The 17,627-nt window shown below is 45.2% G+C and overlaps 1 protein-coding gene across 2 annotated transcripts in view; it reads right to left on the reverse strand.

The window, feature by feature from the left end:
* The window catches only part of ZDHHC14 (zinc finger DHHC-type palmitoyltransferase 14), a 243,711-nt gene that overhangs the window by 101,155 nt on the left and 124,929 nt on the right, over positions 1 to 17,627 (reverse strand). For both annotated transcript variants that reach the window (XM_031456608.2, XM_031456607.2), the window contains exon 2: positions 1,301 to 1,461. In XM_031456608.2, coding sequence (XP_031312468.2) covers positions 1,301 to 1,461 — 161 coding nt within the window. The remainder of the gene's footprint in view (positions 1 to 1,300; positions 1,462 to 17,627) is intronic.

Here is a 17,627-nt window from a genome sequence, read left to right on the forward strand (position 1 = left end):
ATTTAACCTCTTTGCAGCTTTGTTTTCTTACTTGCAAAGTGGGTGTAATAATAAAGTCTTCCTGACAACCTTGCTGGGATGTGTTCAAATTCAGTGATAGTCATGGATCACCTTGACAGATTATTAATGAGCTATAAATGCAAGGCTTTAAATTATGAAATAATGTCCAATTTTCAAATCTTAATATGTGATGGCTAAGAAAGAAATTGTCTCCCCACCGCTGATTCTTCCTTCCCTTTCTGCCCGACCTCAGGACACAAGAAGGCTGCAGCCCAGCAGACAATCCACATACCCTCCCATTATCGTCTCCTTTATAGCTTCCCTCCCAGGTAACAGGGTTGGAGGATGGAGGAAGATGCTCGGAGAAGGACCTAGCTGGGCTTCAGCGCTTGGGGAGGTACAGAGCAGAGGCTGCCTATCAAGACCCGCACTTACAGCTCTTTATACGGTGGAAAGTGAGGGTCTTTCAGCTGAGCGGGCTGGGAAGAGAGGCCCATGGGAGTAGGAGGAACACAGGGAGAGAACTACCTCTGTCCAGAGATTCTTCATGCCTAAACTTTATGTTCACACTGAGTCATCATAGCCCCCTGCCATGCTTCTCAAATTATCACTGTTTCACAGCAAAGCTACCCACTCACAAAGGCAAACTTTCAAGAGCAAGAGAAAGCTCTCTTTTTAATGAAAAAAAGCACTTTAAGGGTTTGTTGTGTGAGGGATTAGGATTTAATATTTTTTAAAATGGATTGCTGTAAACTTTTTATCCAAGGATTTCCAACAGCTAAGGAAAAATAAAACCATTCATCTCAATATACATAAGAAACCTACATATTTTTGTTATGTCTTAATAAAGGAAGTGCTGGATCCCAGGCTGGAGAAATAAGACAGCAGTCTAAGATGTAACCTTTCCAGGTTATATTAGGGAAAGTAGAGCTAACACAAGGGTAGTAAGAGGGGATGAAGAGCAGCTGCCCAGAACTACAGTTGTCACAACAGAGGCTCAGAGCAGACTCGGACACTTGGGTTCCCAAGAGTCCAGTGGTGGTGGCCTGCTTGATGGCACCGCCAGCCCACCTCCAGCGCACCAGCCCCTCGGCCTTACCTCCGACCACTTTCCATCCCACCTCCTACTCAGGTCATCCTGCCGGCCAAGTGAGTGCAGACTTCCGGGACTCCTCCCCGGGGGCTCGTCACTGTCCAGCGCCCTGCCCCTCCTGCACAAGCACCTCAGCCTGTCCTCCCACCCTGTGGCTGAGCACGGGTGCGAAGTGACCAGGTGCTAAGGGCAGACCTTCAGGGTTACCTATTTGCCTTTCCAGGTCAGCGGCTTCGTCGGGCGTGGCTCTTGGAAGGACTCCCGGATCACTGAAGCTGGTGCGAAGCAGGGTCCCCATCACGAAGAAGAACAGAATGCCACCGACCACGGGGATGGCAGGGGTGATTTTCACTGCTAGATACGGGCAGCTGCCAACAGGTTGGGAAGGCAGGAGGGAGGGGAGAAAGAAAGGAAACACAATGTCAGTCATCAACAGTAAGCAGTCTGTATTTTCCAAGAAACTAAAGGCTTTTTTGGAGAAGCAAAATTGATTTCCATTAAAAATTCATCTCTGCTAAGCATTTACATTTAAGGAGGTCTGCAATTCTCTCCTGTGGACAATTTAACCCTCCCTTCTTGGCTACAATAATCCAGGCCCTCTGCTTCCACCGTGCTACTCGGGAAAGACACTGGCAGAAAAATGAAAGTAATCCTGCTCATACAATCAATGTAAGATGCACAGAGTTTGCACCCCTTGTGCTATAAACACAGTTCATGAATTATGTGATTCTCCACCCATCCCTGGAATTGCATAACATAGGAAGACACTGGGCTTTAAACTGTCTTCATTAGACCTGGCCTTTCCTCCCTGGGTCAGACAACTCAGGGCACAAAACACAGAGAACCACAAGTCATCCACAAAAGGCAAGAAACCAGGGGGAGATTATAGCTCATTGGCAGAGTGCATGCTTAGCATGCACGAGGTCCTGGGTTCAATCCCCAGCACCTCCAGTAAAAAAAAAAGAAAGAAAGAAAGAAAGAAAAGAAAAGAAATTTAAAAAATTTTTCTAAGGCAAGAAAACATGTTTTCAATATTTTGGCTAGCCCAAAGAGGATAATGAGCTACTAAATAAACTTGCAGGCCAGTTTCCCAAGACGATGAAAATGATTTCGGCAGCTGGAATATAATAATCTCATGCTCTTCCAGAAGGCATTTGAGCTACCAACAGATGAACATGGCCAAACTCAGTTCTGTGAATCCCCTCCCTTCACTGTTGTGAACCGACATGCAGCAGGGGCTGCGTTGAGTCACAGAGAGGAGCGCTTGGAACAGACTAAAGTCTATGCCGGCTGGACCTGGGGATCCAGGAACCAGAGCAGCTTTAAGTACCACACCCTGATCCACCATCACTGCCCCTTGACTCCGCAGAGGTGGTGAGAGGCAGAGTGAAAACTAGCTTGGTGCCTGGATCTGAGTGAAGGATGGGACCTGCAATGACCACGATCTATTGTCTATTGTGGTCTATTGTCACCACATTCAGTAACACCATGGGCATCGAGGAACACAACACAGAATCACGGAATGTAACATCCAGAGTGAAAGTGCCTGCTAGATGGCCTGCCTCATCAGGCAGCGCTCTTCCAGATACTTGAGGCAGAACAACGAGAGGGAGCTGAAGAAGAAAGGGTTGGAAAGCTCTGTGCAAGTGGGGAGCAGGGGCTGAGTCCTGGGCATGTTGGGGATCAGCACCCCATTCCTCTTGGGTGCTTGCAGGGAGGTGGTAAAGTCTCTGATGGGATAGCAAGGGAAGGCTGGCAAGCATCCAGGTCTCAAGGACCACAGGCCATGATCCCCTTTCCTGAGGCCAGCATCAAGTGTGTGAGAGCATCTTGTCTTCAAGAGGCTGGTGACTCAGGTCTATGGGACATGGTTACCATGAACTAAAGAACAAGGGCCTGTCCTGAATTCCCTGCTTTAAAGAAATCCAGAGACTTTCCAGTAACTTTAGGAAGGTGGAGGAACAACCCTAAACATGACGAAGTAAGATTTCCTGCTGGGCAGGTAGACTGTGGTCTTCAAGACAATCACTGGATTTAGACAGACAAAAATATATGACATTTCTAACTTCTGTTTCATATTTCTCACACCAACTTCCCTGCAGAAACAGAGCAGAACAAACAACTAAAAACAACCCCATGTCCCACTTGGGCTGGATTGCCAGTTGTGACTTTTATTCACAGGATTCTTGGGAAACCATAAAAAACTGTTCATGGTCATTCCTGCATCAGTGTGACCCCACCCAGACTCCCAGACACTTCAAAGCCTTTTTCAATATCCTCACAGATTCTCACAGGAAAGTGATTTCGGCAAAGAGAACAAGAAAACATAAGATAACTTGCTGTGAAAAAAAGGAATACAAGCGTGTCTAAGTTGAAGAAATGCCCGTTGTGAAAGCATTCACTTTAATTATGGAAAGGGCTCTTTTAGTCCAATGGATTTTGTTGTGCAAAAAAGAAATCATTGCTTTTCCTGGAGTGTTTTCAGACAAATGCTAACATAGTTAGCATCTCTTCTGTGTGCTTCCAGTTTTTGTAAAAAATTTGATTTTATGATTTGAGGTACTGAAAAGCTTCAAAACAGTTTCCTGCAATAGAGATCTACTAGTCCTGACAATTAGAAAGAAAAATTTTAAAGATGCTGCCGCTCGGGGTGCCTCCCTCTAACGTGGGCCTTATAGCCTAATGCAGAACTTGCATTTCAACTTGACACACAGAGAGAAGAACAGTCTTGTCAGGAAATGACCATCTTCCCTTTAGAGATTCAATATAAAGTGATAATCAAAATCCCATTTAATACTTCATTGAAATGTTCGTACGGGGATGTGTCCCAGCTCTAGGACGTGGTGCAGTGCCCTGGGTCACAGAAACAGATACCTTTCAGGGCATGTTTGGACCATGACTTGGAGCCTCTATGAATAGCTTGATGTTAAGTATCAATTGCCACAAGTCTACTGATTAAAGCTCCAGCTGTGATTTCAATCTGAAGTTAATATCAAGGAACTCAAACTCCAGAAGAGCATTAAAAAGTATTTGTGTCATAAAATATGATATTATCTTTGTTATTCTTGTTGTCATATAAAAAGCAACCTTAAATTGTATGAAGCCTTGCAAATGTGCTAGGGTACCACAACCAGAAATAAACACAGTCCATACTGAAGGCATAAAATTTATCCTGATACTAATAAATTTCAATTTTTGTATATTAGCTTTAACATATTTTTTTAAGTCTAAAATCGACCTCTTTTTTCTTTTTAACAAAACGTTTAGGGAAATGATCAATTGTGCAGAAGAGAATTTTCCCAGAATTTAAATTCAGAATTCAACAGAAGAATGCCTGTTTGAATAAAGGCAGAGGATAAAACAGGCCAACTTTCTCCCTCTTTCTCATTATTAATCAGTTTGGGTAAGAAACAACTGGTACAGCTGTCAAGCAGCAGCACGAGTCACAGCTGGATGACACGCCCTGGACTGACCAGTCAGTAGGATGCGATCCACCTCGGGGCTTTAAGGATGGAATTTATTTAGCTCCATTTGGTTTCTCCAAGGATGGATATTTCAGTGCTGTCGGAACCCCCCTGTGCAGGTAATTTGGTAGATCTGAGGATAAGGTGTATTTGTTTTTCCCTTTTGGGTCTGAAATGTAACTTGGCTGACCTCAAAGCTCAAAGCTGTAAAGGTTTGCCTTCCCACAGCAAACTGTCGTTAATGAGTAAGCCATGTCCTCAATGGTTTCTTGTCCCAAGTGCGCTGTATGTGGGGCCGTGATCTTTAAGAGCTGCTCACTTCTCCAGGCTGATGGCTCTGAAGACCTCCCATTGTCTCCACCCGCCTCTCCCCACCTCCCACCAAGGATATCCGCTGCCCTTGCTAATATTGGATATTCAAAATTAGAGACCAATGTCTTTAACCTAAGTTTTCTGTCCCCCAGCACATTCTCACTGCAGAGAAAATACACTGTGGTTTAAGTTGTTTGTACTTGAGTGTCGATTAATTTATTCAGACCTCAGCCAGGAAAGGAGGAAGAGGAAGAATCTAGTCAGCAGGTAAATGCCTACCACCTGCCCGCGTTTCCTCTAACTGTAAAACTGGTTGTTGGCTGTGGAGGGATTTCACATGGATCTGAAAGAACATTTTCGTTTTCCATTTAAACCTGCTTCTGCCTCTGTGTGAAAACTCAGGTGGATCCTGGCTTCTCTGGTTGTGAGATGAAGGTAGCAGGAAGTCCTGCAGTCACTTTTAGTAGCAAACAGTCTCACTAAGTAATTAAAAATGTGACAATCCCATTATTAGTGGAAATTTCTACCTTGGTTTTGTGCTAAACCGCCTCCACCTCCTCCAAGCGCAGTTTCTGGCTCCTCTTTTTGGACGAGGTGGGTAGGGAGAGGGGATGCGAGGCACTGATTTGAAAAGCTCTGTTGACAAGGCGGCTTTGGGCGCTCTGGGTCAACCAGATGTCTAAACCCATCCCTCCAGTGTCTGAGATCTTCAGAAGTGTCTGTGGGATTCCAAGTGCACTGCCACATGGGTACCCATTGTCCTCTTTCCCTCTTCTTGAGTAGAAAGAAGGCAATCTTCCCCCTGCCCTAAGGCCCATCCTTCCATGTCGCTGTGCCCCCCATACCCTTCCTTGCAGGAACCTCAGGAGAAATGCACTGAACTCCTCCACTCTCTGCTTCTTCCCTGGGGGACGGCAAAAAGCCATCTCCACGCTCTGCCTGCCACAGGCCCCTCTCAGCCTGCCCTAACCAGGCTGCCAGCTCTCCAACACACGTCTCTGCTCAGAAGCCTGCAATGACTCCCTTTCTCCTGCCAAATTAATTTCAAGCTCCTTTTCTGGCAACCATAGTCCCTCAAACCCGGTCTCCAGTCCTTTCTTCTCATCCCCGGTTGCACTCCTCCTTTTACACATACAGGGACAGCTACCCTGACCTCCAGCCTTCGCAGACGGGCGCCTGTGACCCAGCAGTGGTGTCTGGAATGCCCGCATGCCCCATCTCAGCTTGTTACAGTCACCCAGCTTTCAAGTTCCCATAAAGACCTGGTGAAAAGATTTTCTTGGCTCCCCACCAAGCAGAAGTGCTGGCTTCTTTTCCTGAACCTCCCTAATACGGTTGTTTGCCCCTCTCGATGGTGCTTGCGGCTGTTAGGGGACCTGCCTCGTGAGCCTCCCTGGACTGGAGGTCTCGGAGGGTAAGACCGGGCTCTGGTCAGCGTGTGTCCTTCACAGCCCCTGGCATGAGGCCTCGCACATGGCAGGTATTTGATAAACACTTGTTGGATAACTGAATGAAGAGGACCCATTCACTGAATTTTACAGTAACACAGAAAAGAGGAGGGAAGTCAAATCAGCCATACTCTCAACATCAACAGTGTACCTTGTGTCTAGAACTTGCTTCTCTACCTTCTAAGCTTGCTAAGTCCTATAACTTCCTTCAAACAGGTGCTAAGGATCTGCCTTGTCCAGGAGGCCTCTCCCACTGCGAAGAGGAAGGATTACACACACTGAGCTGAGTGTCTGCAACACACTCTAAAGTCCTAGCAGATGAAGCACTGTAAGTTGGTGCGACTTTGTGCAATACTAGGTGCTCTGTGACAGTCCCCCTTCCTACCAGCCCCTGTATGACAGAGGACAGTGAGTTTCTCTTTGAAGTTTTGGACATTGCTCTTTATAAAAGCACCAGAATTCAGGCCCCCAAGCAAACAATGAGATCAGTGCTGCAAAGACACCCTCAAACTGCTGCTCAGAAAAAGCCAAGAGCATCTAGGGTCCTGCTAGTAAAGACAAGACCTGCCCAGGATGGCGATCACCAGACTTGGCACGTGGCAGCAGGCGAGACTGATGGGAAATCTCAGCTCGCCCACAGCAGCTGGCAAGACCGAATAGCTGGAGGACTGGGAGCGGCAAAGAAAATCCTTAGCTTGAGCTCAGACAACTTGAAAATGGCTCCTTCACATTTCTGAGCAACTGCGGATGGGCTCTCCCATTCTGAGTGCCATCTGTGATGAGGAAGACTCCTTCCCCTGAGGGCCTGGATTTGATACAAGATGACAATGCAGCTGCCAAAGATATAAACACCAAATGGAGTCCTCTTTCTGTCTGAAAAATTGTGACCTACATACAACCCAGGGCCACATGGGTAAAGGCTATGAGCATCTTAGTCTTCATAAAGCTCAATGGGAAAGTGACAGGAGGGGGAAAAAAGAATCTAAAAGTACGCATTTTCATAACATAAAAGAAATGCGTTAACTTAGCACCAGATGAAACAAATGCTATTTTGATGAAAAGCCTTTACCATGTTCCTCCTCCGATCATATACATCAGTGAGTTGTTTGCCTGTGGATATGATTAAATATCTACTACAAACTGTCAACTCACTGTATATTAGAGTTAAAGAAAGGCCCTTTCAGGTAATCACGAGAAAATGTAGCACTGCCAAAAGATTAGAGGGAATTTTTTTCAGTTCTAAGAGCAATCTTCTCAAATCTTTAGGAAAAAATAATTATTTGTATTTTGATGTTTATACATGAAGGGTGGAACCATTTTCCTGGGTGCTATATTATCTGAGATTATGCAATCAGTGTTATTATGTCATTAATTATGACAAAATTATTTTACCATCAAACAGATAACTGACATTCCAGAATCAACATTCCCCTTAATTCTTTATTTCTATTTGGAGACTGGCTCGCAGGTTAGAATTTCCTTGCAGCAAAACTGATTCTTTGGCTGCAAATCTTTGGACTAAATTCGTTTCTTAAGCATTTCAGTTAGGAAATCTGGATTTTATTATTGGGTAGCTAGGTTTCTCTGTTTCTCCACAGGATATTCTTTGCAGGGAAGATTAGTTTTACTTAAAAACAAAAACGAAACAAAACAGTATTAACAAGATGTAGCAGAGACGTTAAAACCAAGTGGCCTTTGGAACAAAAAGTAGAGAATCTTTGCCGGTATCAAAACAATTCCAGTCATCTTTTAATATTTTGCCTGCAAATGGATATGAATACAAAAAAGTATTCTGTTAATTGTAGCTCATGGCCCCTACCTACAACATGCCTACGTTTGCTGTTTTTGTTCTGTACACACGAGAGCACAAACGTGAGACTGACTATTCTTTATACAGAGAAATGAGGCGCACAATTAAAGCTGATACTGGAGGGGAGAGCGGCCTTGCTTTCTTGATGCCGCACTCTAACGAAGGAGGATTCTATGCTTCAGAAATCCCAGAGTTCAGCTATTATTTTAAACGTCAGAATCTTGATTGCAACGCATTTCAATGACAAATAGTTAAGGCAAATGATGGTAAAATGAAATAATCTGAGCCAATGACTCACATCTGAAATCATAACAGAGTAGCACTGTAAGGAATGGAGGTTGTAAGGGTTGTAATAAAAACGATCTTTTCCCTTTTCATATGAGTCACTGTAAAATAAATGTATTTTTCACTTATAGGCAGGGACATAAACACCATTAATTTTATGATTTGTCCTTTAATCACATATTTAGAAATAAATGTACCACCACAGGGCAAAGATAAGCACATTACTTGGAGACCGATAGAGGAAAAAGTGGACTTAGAAATAACATCCACTCACGTCTCTAAAATGGGGAGAAAACAGATGATTTCATAGAGTGCCATTCCCTGCAAGACACCACCCATGGCAGCACCCAGTGTTTGAAAAGCCCCTTCTAAAAGGATCTACTGTAGAGCACAGGGAACTATATGCAGTATCTTGTAAAAACCTGTAGTGGAAAATAATCTGAAAAAGAATATATATGTACATGTATAATTGAATCACTTTGCTGTACACCTGAAACTAACACAACGTGGTAAATCAATTTACTTCAATGAAAAAAAAAAGCCTCTTCTTAACCAGCTGCAGGTAGTGGTGAATCTACCAAAATTACACGGAAGGAGGGAGTTTAAATAAATGGACATGGGAACCAAAGAGGGAAAATATAACAAAAGGAGACTGAAAGGAAAAGTTCAAACCCCGAGAGAAAGGACAGGGAGGGGAGAACTCCACGGAGAGACGCACAGGCCGTGAAGATCCGCAGTGCCACCGGAGGCCCCGCGAGCGCGTCTACGTCTCCTTTCTCATCCAGAACTGCAGCCCTCGGGCTCACCCAGGGAAGAAGGCTGGCGAAGCTCAGCCTGCAGAGGAGAAGACAGGGATCTGCCTTCTCGCTGCAGGCCTCACCAGCCACATGTGGTCACAGCAGGGACGTCTCCAAACAGCGCTGTCTTGCCTGAAGCCCGTGGCACTCCTGTGTGACAAAGTCAGTGTCCTTGTTCTTAATTTGGGGCCTCCCAGGCCACCCAGAGAGGTCCAGTTATAGACACAGAACCTGGGAGTCTGTAGTTTAAAAATACAGGCTTCAAACCACAGTGTGTAAACAGCCCCATTTATCCATCTACTACTGAGAACGTGCGAGGGCTGACTAGGGAAAATTGCGGTGCTTCAGACTTTTGGGCCATGTGATTATGAGTTTGATTTAAAATTCCAGGAAGCCAAAGGCTTCTGGCCAGTGTGTGGATCACAGGGAGGAAAGGCAGCACTTCTCGGCCCCCAAGCTGGCTCTTCAATGGCCTAACGTGATTAGCTAGGCACGGCCACCACACATCCTGCACACTTGTAACTCCAATGACTGTTTGTGTCATTTTCAGTGGAAGGATGGCTGCTGAGCAAATTGGCCATAGTAACTCCACCATCTTGCTTTCAGTGCATCCTGGACCCAAAGAAATTAGCAGGGCAAGACAGGTCCCTGCGGAAAGCTTCCTGCCTCAGGGCGTGCTGGGAGCATGTGCTAGGGGAGGCCTCTGTCAAGAGCGGCCAGAGGAGAGAGCAGGAATTTGCTCTGGCCGTGAAAGGAATTCAAGGGATGGTGGCTGCTGACCCTGTCTTACGCTTCAAAGGGTGTCCACTCTCCATCCATGCTGGCCACTCTGTACAGGAGAGTCTCAGCAGGGCTTTAGTTCTATTCATAAGTCTTGATTTTATCAAATCTGGCGTACCCAAATTTTAAGATGTATCATTAAAGAAAAGTGTGCCAAATAAGACAATATTCTCTAATCACTTGGAATCTTTAGTTTATACTTATTAAAAGAGCTATTTTAGGTTTATTTAGATACCACTGTTAATGTCCTATGTTAATGTTGCACACATACATTTTTAAATGTGAGTGAAATAAATTGGTCAAAGGATTCCTAAAACATCTCCAGTTTTCTGAAGTGCCTTTTGACTCCAGTGTCATGGTCTGAGGTTTTAGACACAGTACCATCCCGATGTAGCCAAAGCCATAGCTTCCTGACTCCTCTCCTTGCCTCCAATCCTGCCCCACAATCCATCCCACCCACAAGAGTGATGACCTCATCTTCACTCCACCCTCTTGCCCATTCTGCCCCTCCTCACGCCGCTTAGTGGCTCTTGGAAGGTTCCAGGCAGGCCTCTGCTCGGGGCTTCTGTCTGTGCTGTGCCCTCTGCCTAGAACGCTGTTCCTGCAGCAAGCCACAGAGCTCCCCAACTGCCTCTGAGTCTGTGCCCCAACATCACTTTCCCAGTCAAGCCGTCTTTAACTACAGGCACTTCGTCAAATCACAGTCCTCCTGCCACCAGCACCCCCTGCCCTCCTGGTCCCCATCTAGGGTCTCTTTTCCTCCTGTCATTTACCCTACTTGGCAGACTGTACACACTCAGTTCTTTACTATCTGACTCTCCCACTAGAAAAGAGCTCCAAGCGACGAGGAATTTTTATCTGCTGGGTTTGCAGCCGTAACCCGTGGTGCCTAGAATTGAGTCCAGCACACAGTGGCCTTCAATCAATACCTGTTGAATGCACTGAAAACACAGGATACCAAGCAGACTCGAGATGATTCCATTTTTGTTTCAAACTCACATTTATATTCATAACTTGAAGAATATGCCCTAAAATATTACCTCATTTTCCATGGTGAAAGGTATGAATGTGATTTTGTGAGTATGTGCTTTTTGGTAGTTTCCAAAATTCAAGCATGGTTTATTTTTGCAGTAGAAAAATATATGATTAAAAATAAGTGCATACTATTTACAATTGCCAAGACATGGAAGCAACCTAAACGTTCATCAACAGATGATTGGATAAAGAAGTTGTGGTATACATATACAATGGAATACTACTCAACCAGAAAAAAAGAATGAAATGATACCATTTGCAGCAACTTGGATGGACCTAGAGATTATCATACTAAGTAAAGTAAGTCAGGTAGAGAAAGACAAATATGATATCACTTATATGTGGAATCTTAAAAAAATGGCACAAATGAACTTACTTACAAAACAGAAACAGACTCACAGACATAGAAAACAAACTTATGGAAACAGACTCACAGACATAGAAAACAAACATATGGTTACAGGGGGAAGGGGGGAAGAAGGGACAAATTAGGAGTTTGGAATTTGCAGATACTAACTACTATATGTAAAACAAATAAACAGCAAGGTCCTACTATATAGCACAGAGAACTATATTCAATGCCTTGTAATAACCTATAGTGATAAAGAATATGAAAAAGAATATATATATATCAATATGAATCACTTTGCTATACACCAGAAACTAACACATTGTAAATCAACTATACTTCAATAAAAAAATAAGTGCATAAGTACTCATCGAACTGAAAAAAAAAATGAGGGGACAGGGTGTTGCCAAAACATTAAAATCTGTCTGTGCTTCTTAAGAATCAACTATCAATAAAAAAAGATGCTTGACAATAATGCATGTTCCAGGTTAGATCAAACTTCAAAAGACTAAAGTGCTGATTTCTGCATGTTACCTCTCATTAGACTGGCATGTTTCGAGGTATGGGGTATCATATATTCAGGAATACAAAACTCAAGTTACCACCCATCTCAGTTCTAGTCTGTGTGCAGTTTCTTACAGGAGTGTGACCGGAGGAAGTTCTTCTGCCACCCTTGTGGATTTCTACCTTACACTGGACATTTATTTATTAAAGGCAGAGACAACTACACCCTGGGGTTTCTTTGTCACAGAGAAAAACGAAAAACAACCCCAAAGAGACAGTGGAGAAAGAGGCCTGAGGTGCAGGGCCACAGGCGCCAGACACAGGCCCCCCACCAACCCTCTGGAGACCCAGAGTCTCAGACTCACTAAAGGTTCCCTTTTCCTTTCCTTGGGTCAGGGGTGGGTCCAAGAGCAGCAGGAAGGGGAAAGGGGCCTTCAGGAATGAGAAGGGGTGAAAAGCTACACAAATTCAACCCCCAAACACTGGCAAGCTTTGTGTAGTTGAACCCGAAGCCTGGATATCTCACTTACAAGAATCGCTGGGGAATGGAGCATTCAACACAAGAGACATTTTCAACTAAATATGAATTAGTTCAATCATTACGTGCTCAAGAAAACCTTTTTGGGATGAAGATGCCCTGTCCTGTTTTAGCCTGCATGGTGAACATCAGTGAGTCTTCTCCTGTCCCAAGACCCTCTGGGCATCAGGCTGGGACGTGGCCCAGTGGCGCCACAGTGCGGTGCTGATGGTACCACTCAGTATACAGCTGTGTGTGCAGCCTGTTTTCTCCTCTCCCCAGCCAGATGTTCCTGTTATTCAGCTCCCAGCAGCTCTACCCCCAGGGCTTTAGTCTCTCTCCCAGGATCAGTAGAGCAGTGAACAAGGTTTTACACACCACCGAGACCTCTGCCGTGGAGCGTTTCCCGGCCCCAACCCTCACACTGGGCCACGGCCTTTCCTGCCAGAGTCCAGAAGTTACTGTTCTGGAAAAGTGGTCTTGGGTGCTATGAAGCAGCACTAACTCGGAACATTCTGGCCTTTGTGTGAGTTTTGGAAAGTTTCTACAAAAATAAAGAGCAAGTCCTATGGATCCTGTGAACATCCCATGTCCCTGGGCACCATTCACTCCTTCACTCAATCGCTCCACATGCTTTTCCTGAGGACCTACAACATGCCAAAACACTAGACCAAATGCTGGGGATCCAAGAAGATCAAGACAAGATACTTGCTCTCAAGCTGCTCACATTCTAGTAGGAAACACAGACCCCAAACCCTGTTAACTACAAACAAAATAGCAAGTGAGGCGACAGAGATAAGAGAGTGTACTGAAGGGACATCAGAGAGATCCAGCTCAGTGGGCCTGGATGGAATCAGAAGGTTTTCTGGGTGGGGTGTTGAGAGCTAAGTAGGAGTTAGACCAGCAAAGAGGAAAGGCTTTGGCAAGGACCTGAAACTGTAAGTACAGTTTCCAGACCTTCCACAGTTGACTGACAAGGGATAAGGTAAAGCCTTTTCAAACCTACTTGGACTGGACCCCACTGCAAGGGCCATCCAGCAGGAGGCGTCTTTGCAGGTTGTTTAGTCACTGCTTATCTCCAGCACCCCAGACACTTTCTGCTGCAGAACAGTCACTCTGCAAACATCTGCTGAGTTGAATTTAGTAGAATCATCGGAGCAGATCTGAGAGACTTGGGTCCATGCTATGGGTGGTGAAATGCAAGGCGATTTGTAGCAAAGATTGTTGGGCAGTTGAAAAAATTAAAGAAACCACCTACAGAGATGAGCAGGCACTCATTTCAGTGTGCTCCCCATGTCTGCCGACAGCTCTCTCCTACTCTGTTAAAGCTCTCCTCACCCAGACCTCATGGCTAATTTCCCCCGACTCCTGGAAGAGAAAGAGGGCACCTTTTTCCTTTTGCAAAGGAAGATGAATTACCAAGTAAATTTCCCTTTATAATATTTCCCTAAGATTGCAGAGGAGTTGAAGATTGGTTTTTAAAATACCCATCATCACAAACCTCTTAGAAGCAGAAAATAGAGGATAAATACAGGTTAGAAACAGCTAATCAGTTAGAGATGCATGTGAGTTTGGATGGTTGAGTTATTTCACCTATAAACTCACAAAATAATGCCATTTTTAATAGTAGAGAAGCCATAATTTGAAAAATAGTACATGATACTTATACAAAATGGAAATATGGTGCTTTTGACTAGAGATGAAAAATGCTACATCTGTATTTTTTTTTAAACAAGAACTGTTTTTCCCAAATGGAGAGAAATAAAGTAAGATGAACAGACTTACGAGCCCATGAACCTTTTGACACCAAGCTGAAAGCAATCAGGTGGAGACAGCTTTAGGAGCACATATCTGGTAGAAAAGTGAGCAAAATGCAATTCACTAAGTTTTTGGATACTGGGTTGCCATCAGACGGTGCAGATTTGCTGTTCCACTTGTCTAAAGGGGCAGCACTTAGCGTTCATTAACAGATGATTCCTGTTTCTCTACCAAAACACTATCTATGGTATTGACTATTCTCCTTTGTAAAGTACCTTTGCACTAAAAAAAAATGGTGAAGGCATTTTTCTTCTCCAGCATTGGGGAGGACTCCTACCATGTAACTATCCAGCCCATTAGAAGGCAAGGTCAGAACAGACAGATAAAAAGGGAAGGTGCGCCCTTGCTAGACACACAGATGTGGTCACACAGTTTTTAATGTAACAGAAAGCTAGACAGGGAGATTGTAGGGAGAGGATGAAAATTTCCCTTTCTCGATCAAGTACCTATATTTCAAGAAGTTTCACGTATCCTATTTCAGGTACTCTGTACAAAAAGTCTATGACCTTGGTATCATTGAGATCATTTAACAGATGAGGAATCTAAGCCCTAAGAGGTTCACTTATTTGACCGAGGCCAGCCAGCTAGTAAATTTCAGAACTGGTGTCCAACTCCAAGGTGGCTGTCTTCAAATCCCACCTACCGTGGTGCGTTCTCTCAATTGTACCATGAGGTCTGCAGTTCTGATTTGCACCCTCTACATTGTCTTGCTAGAATACAGGTTTTGAAAGATTTCACCTTCTTATAATGACCTCAGTTACCCTCACTATACGGAATTAAGAATACCTGGAAAACCTGAAACTTGATTTCACTAGAAGGTGTCTTGCCCAATTTGGGGTGAACGCAGGCTCAGGAGTCACGGGTGATGGCACCTGTCAGTGATGGAGTGCCAGCAGGTGGGCAGTAAAAGAAACGACCGCCGTCCTGCCAAAAAGACAACTAAGCACAGGGTCCTGCCTGCTGTGAGCAGGGGCTGGAGCCCCGACCTGCGGGGGGGGGGGGGACAGGGGGAGAGGCTGCTTCATCCCAGGAAAAGTGTGGGGCAGCTGTGAGGGTGCAGAGCCACGGCCACTAACACGTGGGACACAGGGAAGGGGCACAGGCCACCTTTCGGTTTCTGCACCTCCAGGGATACGTAGGATCTTAAACCTCTCAGGACGCTTCCTGAGCTTCAGTGAAACTAATGAGGAAGTAACACCTTAGCGCTCCAAGGTCAAGAACATTTCTCCTGGGCTCTGCTTCCCAATTCCAGTTGCCAAATAACCAGCTCCATAGTTTCTAAATAGAACAGAGCCTGTATTCCCAGAGTCCCTGTGAACCAAGCTTTGACACTGAACAGTGAAGACCGTGTCTGTTATTTCAAAATACCCTTATGCCACACATATATAGTACTGGTTAGTTTTGCCTCAGTATTGGGCATCGGGGCGGGGGAATTCTGATGGATATAATGCTAAAGCTAAATTTTCATTTATGGAAAAAGAGAAGCTTTCTAAAATCCCCAGTCTCTACTCAAGAAGTAGCTTGCCTCCTGTGAGAAGCAGGTGGGGTGCAGAAAGCCCAAAGCCCTCCCAACTTCCAAGAAGCCAGCATGGAACTGAACACACTGTCAGGCAGACAAGACAAAAAGCTTCAGAAGAATACAGGTGGCAGGTAACACCTGGAAGTCTGAGTATTTTTACTGGATACCACTAAGTACAAGAATATACTTTTTATGAAACTCTTTTAATTCATTGGGGAAAAAAACCCTGAAAAATACTATGTGTTGTTGGCCAGTTACTGCCTTAACCACCCTGTTCACCTAATTGTCCTTTTCCAACTATATCCTTCGGTGGTTCAGCTTTCATGTTGTCTCTTATTTTCTTTTAAGCGAAGTACTTCTAAGATAAAAATCTTTTCAGTTCATTCTAAAATAGAACAGGTTCCCGAGGACTGCCCAGTGGCAAACATGACTATTAGTTAATTTTTTAAAAAGACAAGGTCAAAAGGCAGAAGAATGTTAACTAATTCTGGGGGAAAATCGTGGAAACAACCTTAAGGGATATGGTGGAGCAACATCTGGGAAAAGCATATTTAATGAGTGATCCCCAGTAGGGATTCAGGCAAAGGAAGTCATGCCCGGCCCAGTGATGGAATTTCTGGAAGATGTTACTGCCATGAAAGGTACAATAAATTAAGCAATGTCTGCTGCATTCCTTGAATTTCGCCAAGCAGATGGCAAAGCTGGAGAATCCACTGGGAGACAACCACCTGAGAGGGCGGGCCCAGGGCTGGCAAAAAAAAAAAAAAAAAAAAAAAAAAAAAAAATCACCGCAGGCCTTAAGTGCTTGGGAGACTTAATGATGTCGAATAGCAGAGCGCACCCAGCAGGGCCCCGGGAAAACACGGCTCTAAAATGTACTAGCTGTGCCTACGGGCTCAGTGGCAAAATCTCCGGGCTGGAGTGCTTATTCTGGACAGTTTCTTGAAGACTTTTTCAACCAGAAATTCCCATCAGTTTGGGTTTTGCCTCCTCTCCTTCCCTCCATGGAAAGTGTGCCTTCTGCATGTGCAAGAGGGAAGGATTTTAATGTTGTCTAAATACACTGGCGAGCTTTGCAAAGACACTTTTTTTGAAGAGTTCTTGAGTGGGCCGTCTGGGTTGGAACCCAGGAGAACAGGTGAACTGAGCAGAGGAATATCAGCTGCTCCTATTCCACAAACGAGCTGAGAGCTCAGCCTCCCCACACACCCACACCGAGGAGGTGGGAGGGGCCTCAAGTCTGGGAGGAGGTGGGGCCCCGGGCCAGCAGCCCCCTGACAGTGACCTGCTTTCAGGTCACCCAGCTGTTGGGAGGCTCAGCTGAGGCTTCAGCAGACTCCCAGCAACACGAGAAGAGGCTGAGCCTCACTCAGCCCAGGTCTTAATCTGGAGGTGATGTGCGGCCCAGTCTGCAGGGAGAAGAGCCGTGGATTTCCAAGTGAGTTGTGACCCCAAAGTATTATGAACTACCACCCTTAGGGAGGGAGGTACATGTGCACCCATGTACCTACACAAGAGAAGACTCCCCAGCTGGGTGATAAAGGTGCAGCCCAGGTGCCTCAGTGGCCCCCAGCCCCTCCCCCACATGGCTGGGGCCTTTCCATATCCAGCAAATGAAGCTAATGTCTGCCAGGCTGGGGCCTCCAGCCCCTGCTCCAGCCGTGGTTAAACAGCTTAGCCATTAGGCCTGCCTGTAGGTCTTAGGAGGGGAATCAGCCTTCTAGCTGAGTCTTGGGGTACATCTATTGGTCCAACCAAAGATGGGTTCACACAGTCCTGAAGCAGGGCTACCCCGAGGCTGGTGCCCAGGTGGGGGCAGGTGTGAAGCCCCTTCCTCATCCATGAGCCTGAGGATGGGCAAGACACCTAAATGCTGAAAGGACTCCTGTGTGAGGA

The sequence above is a fragment of the Camelus dromedarius genome, chromosome 6 (assembly GCF_036321535.1).
Source record: "Camelus dromedarius isolate mCamDro1 chromosome 6, mCamDro1.pat, whole genome shotgun sequence".
Classification (NCBI taxonomy): Eukaryota; Metazoa; Chordata; class Mammalia; order Artiodactyla; family Camelidae; genus Camelus; species Camelus dromedarius.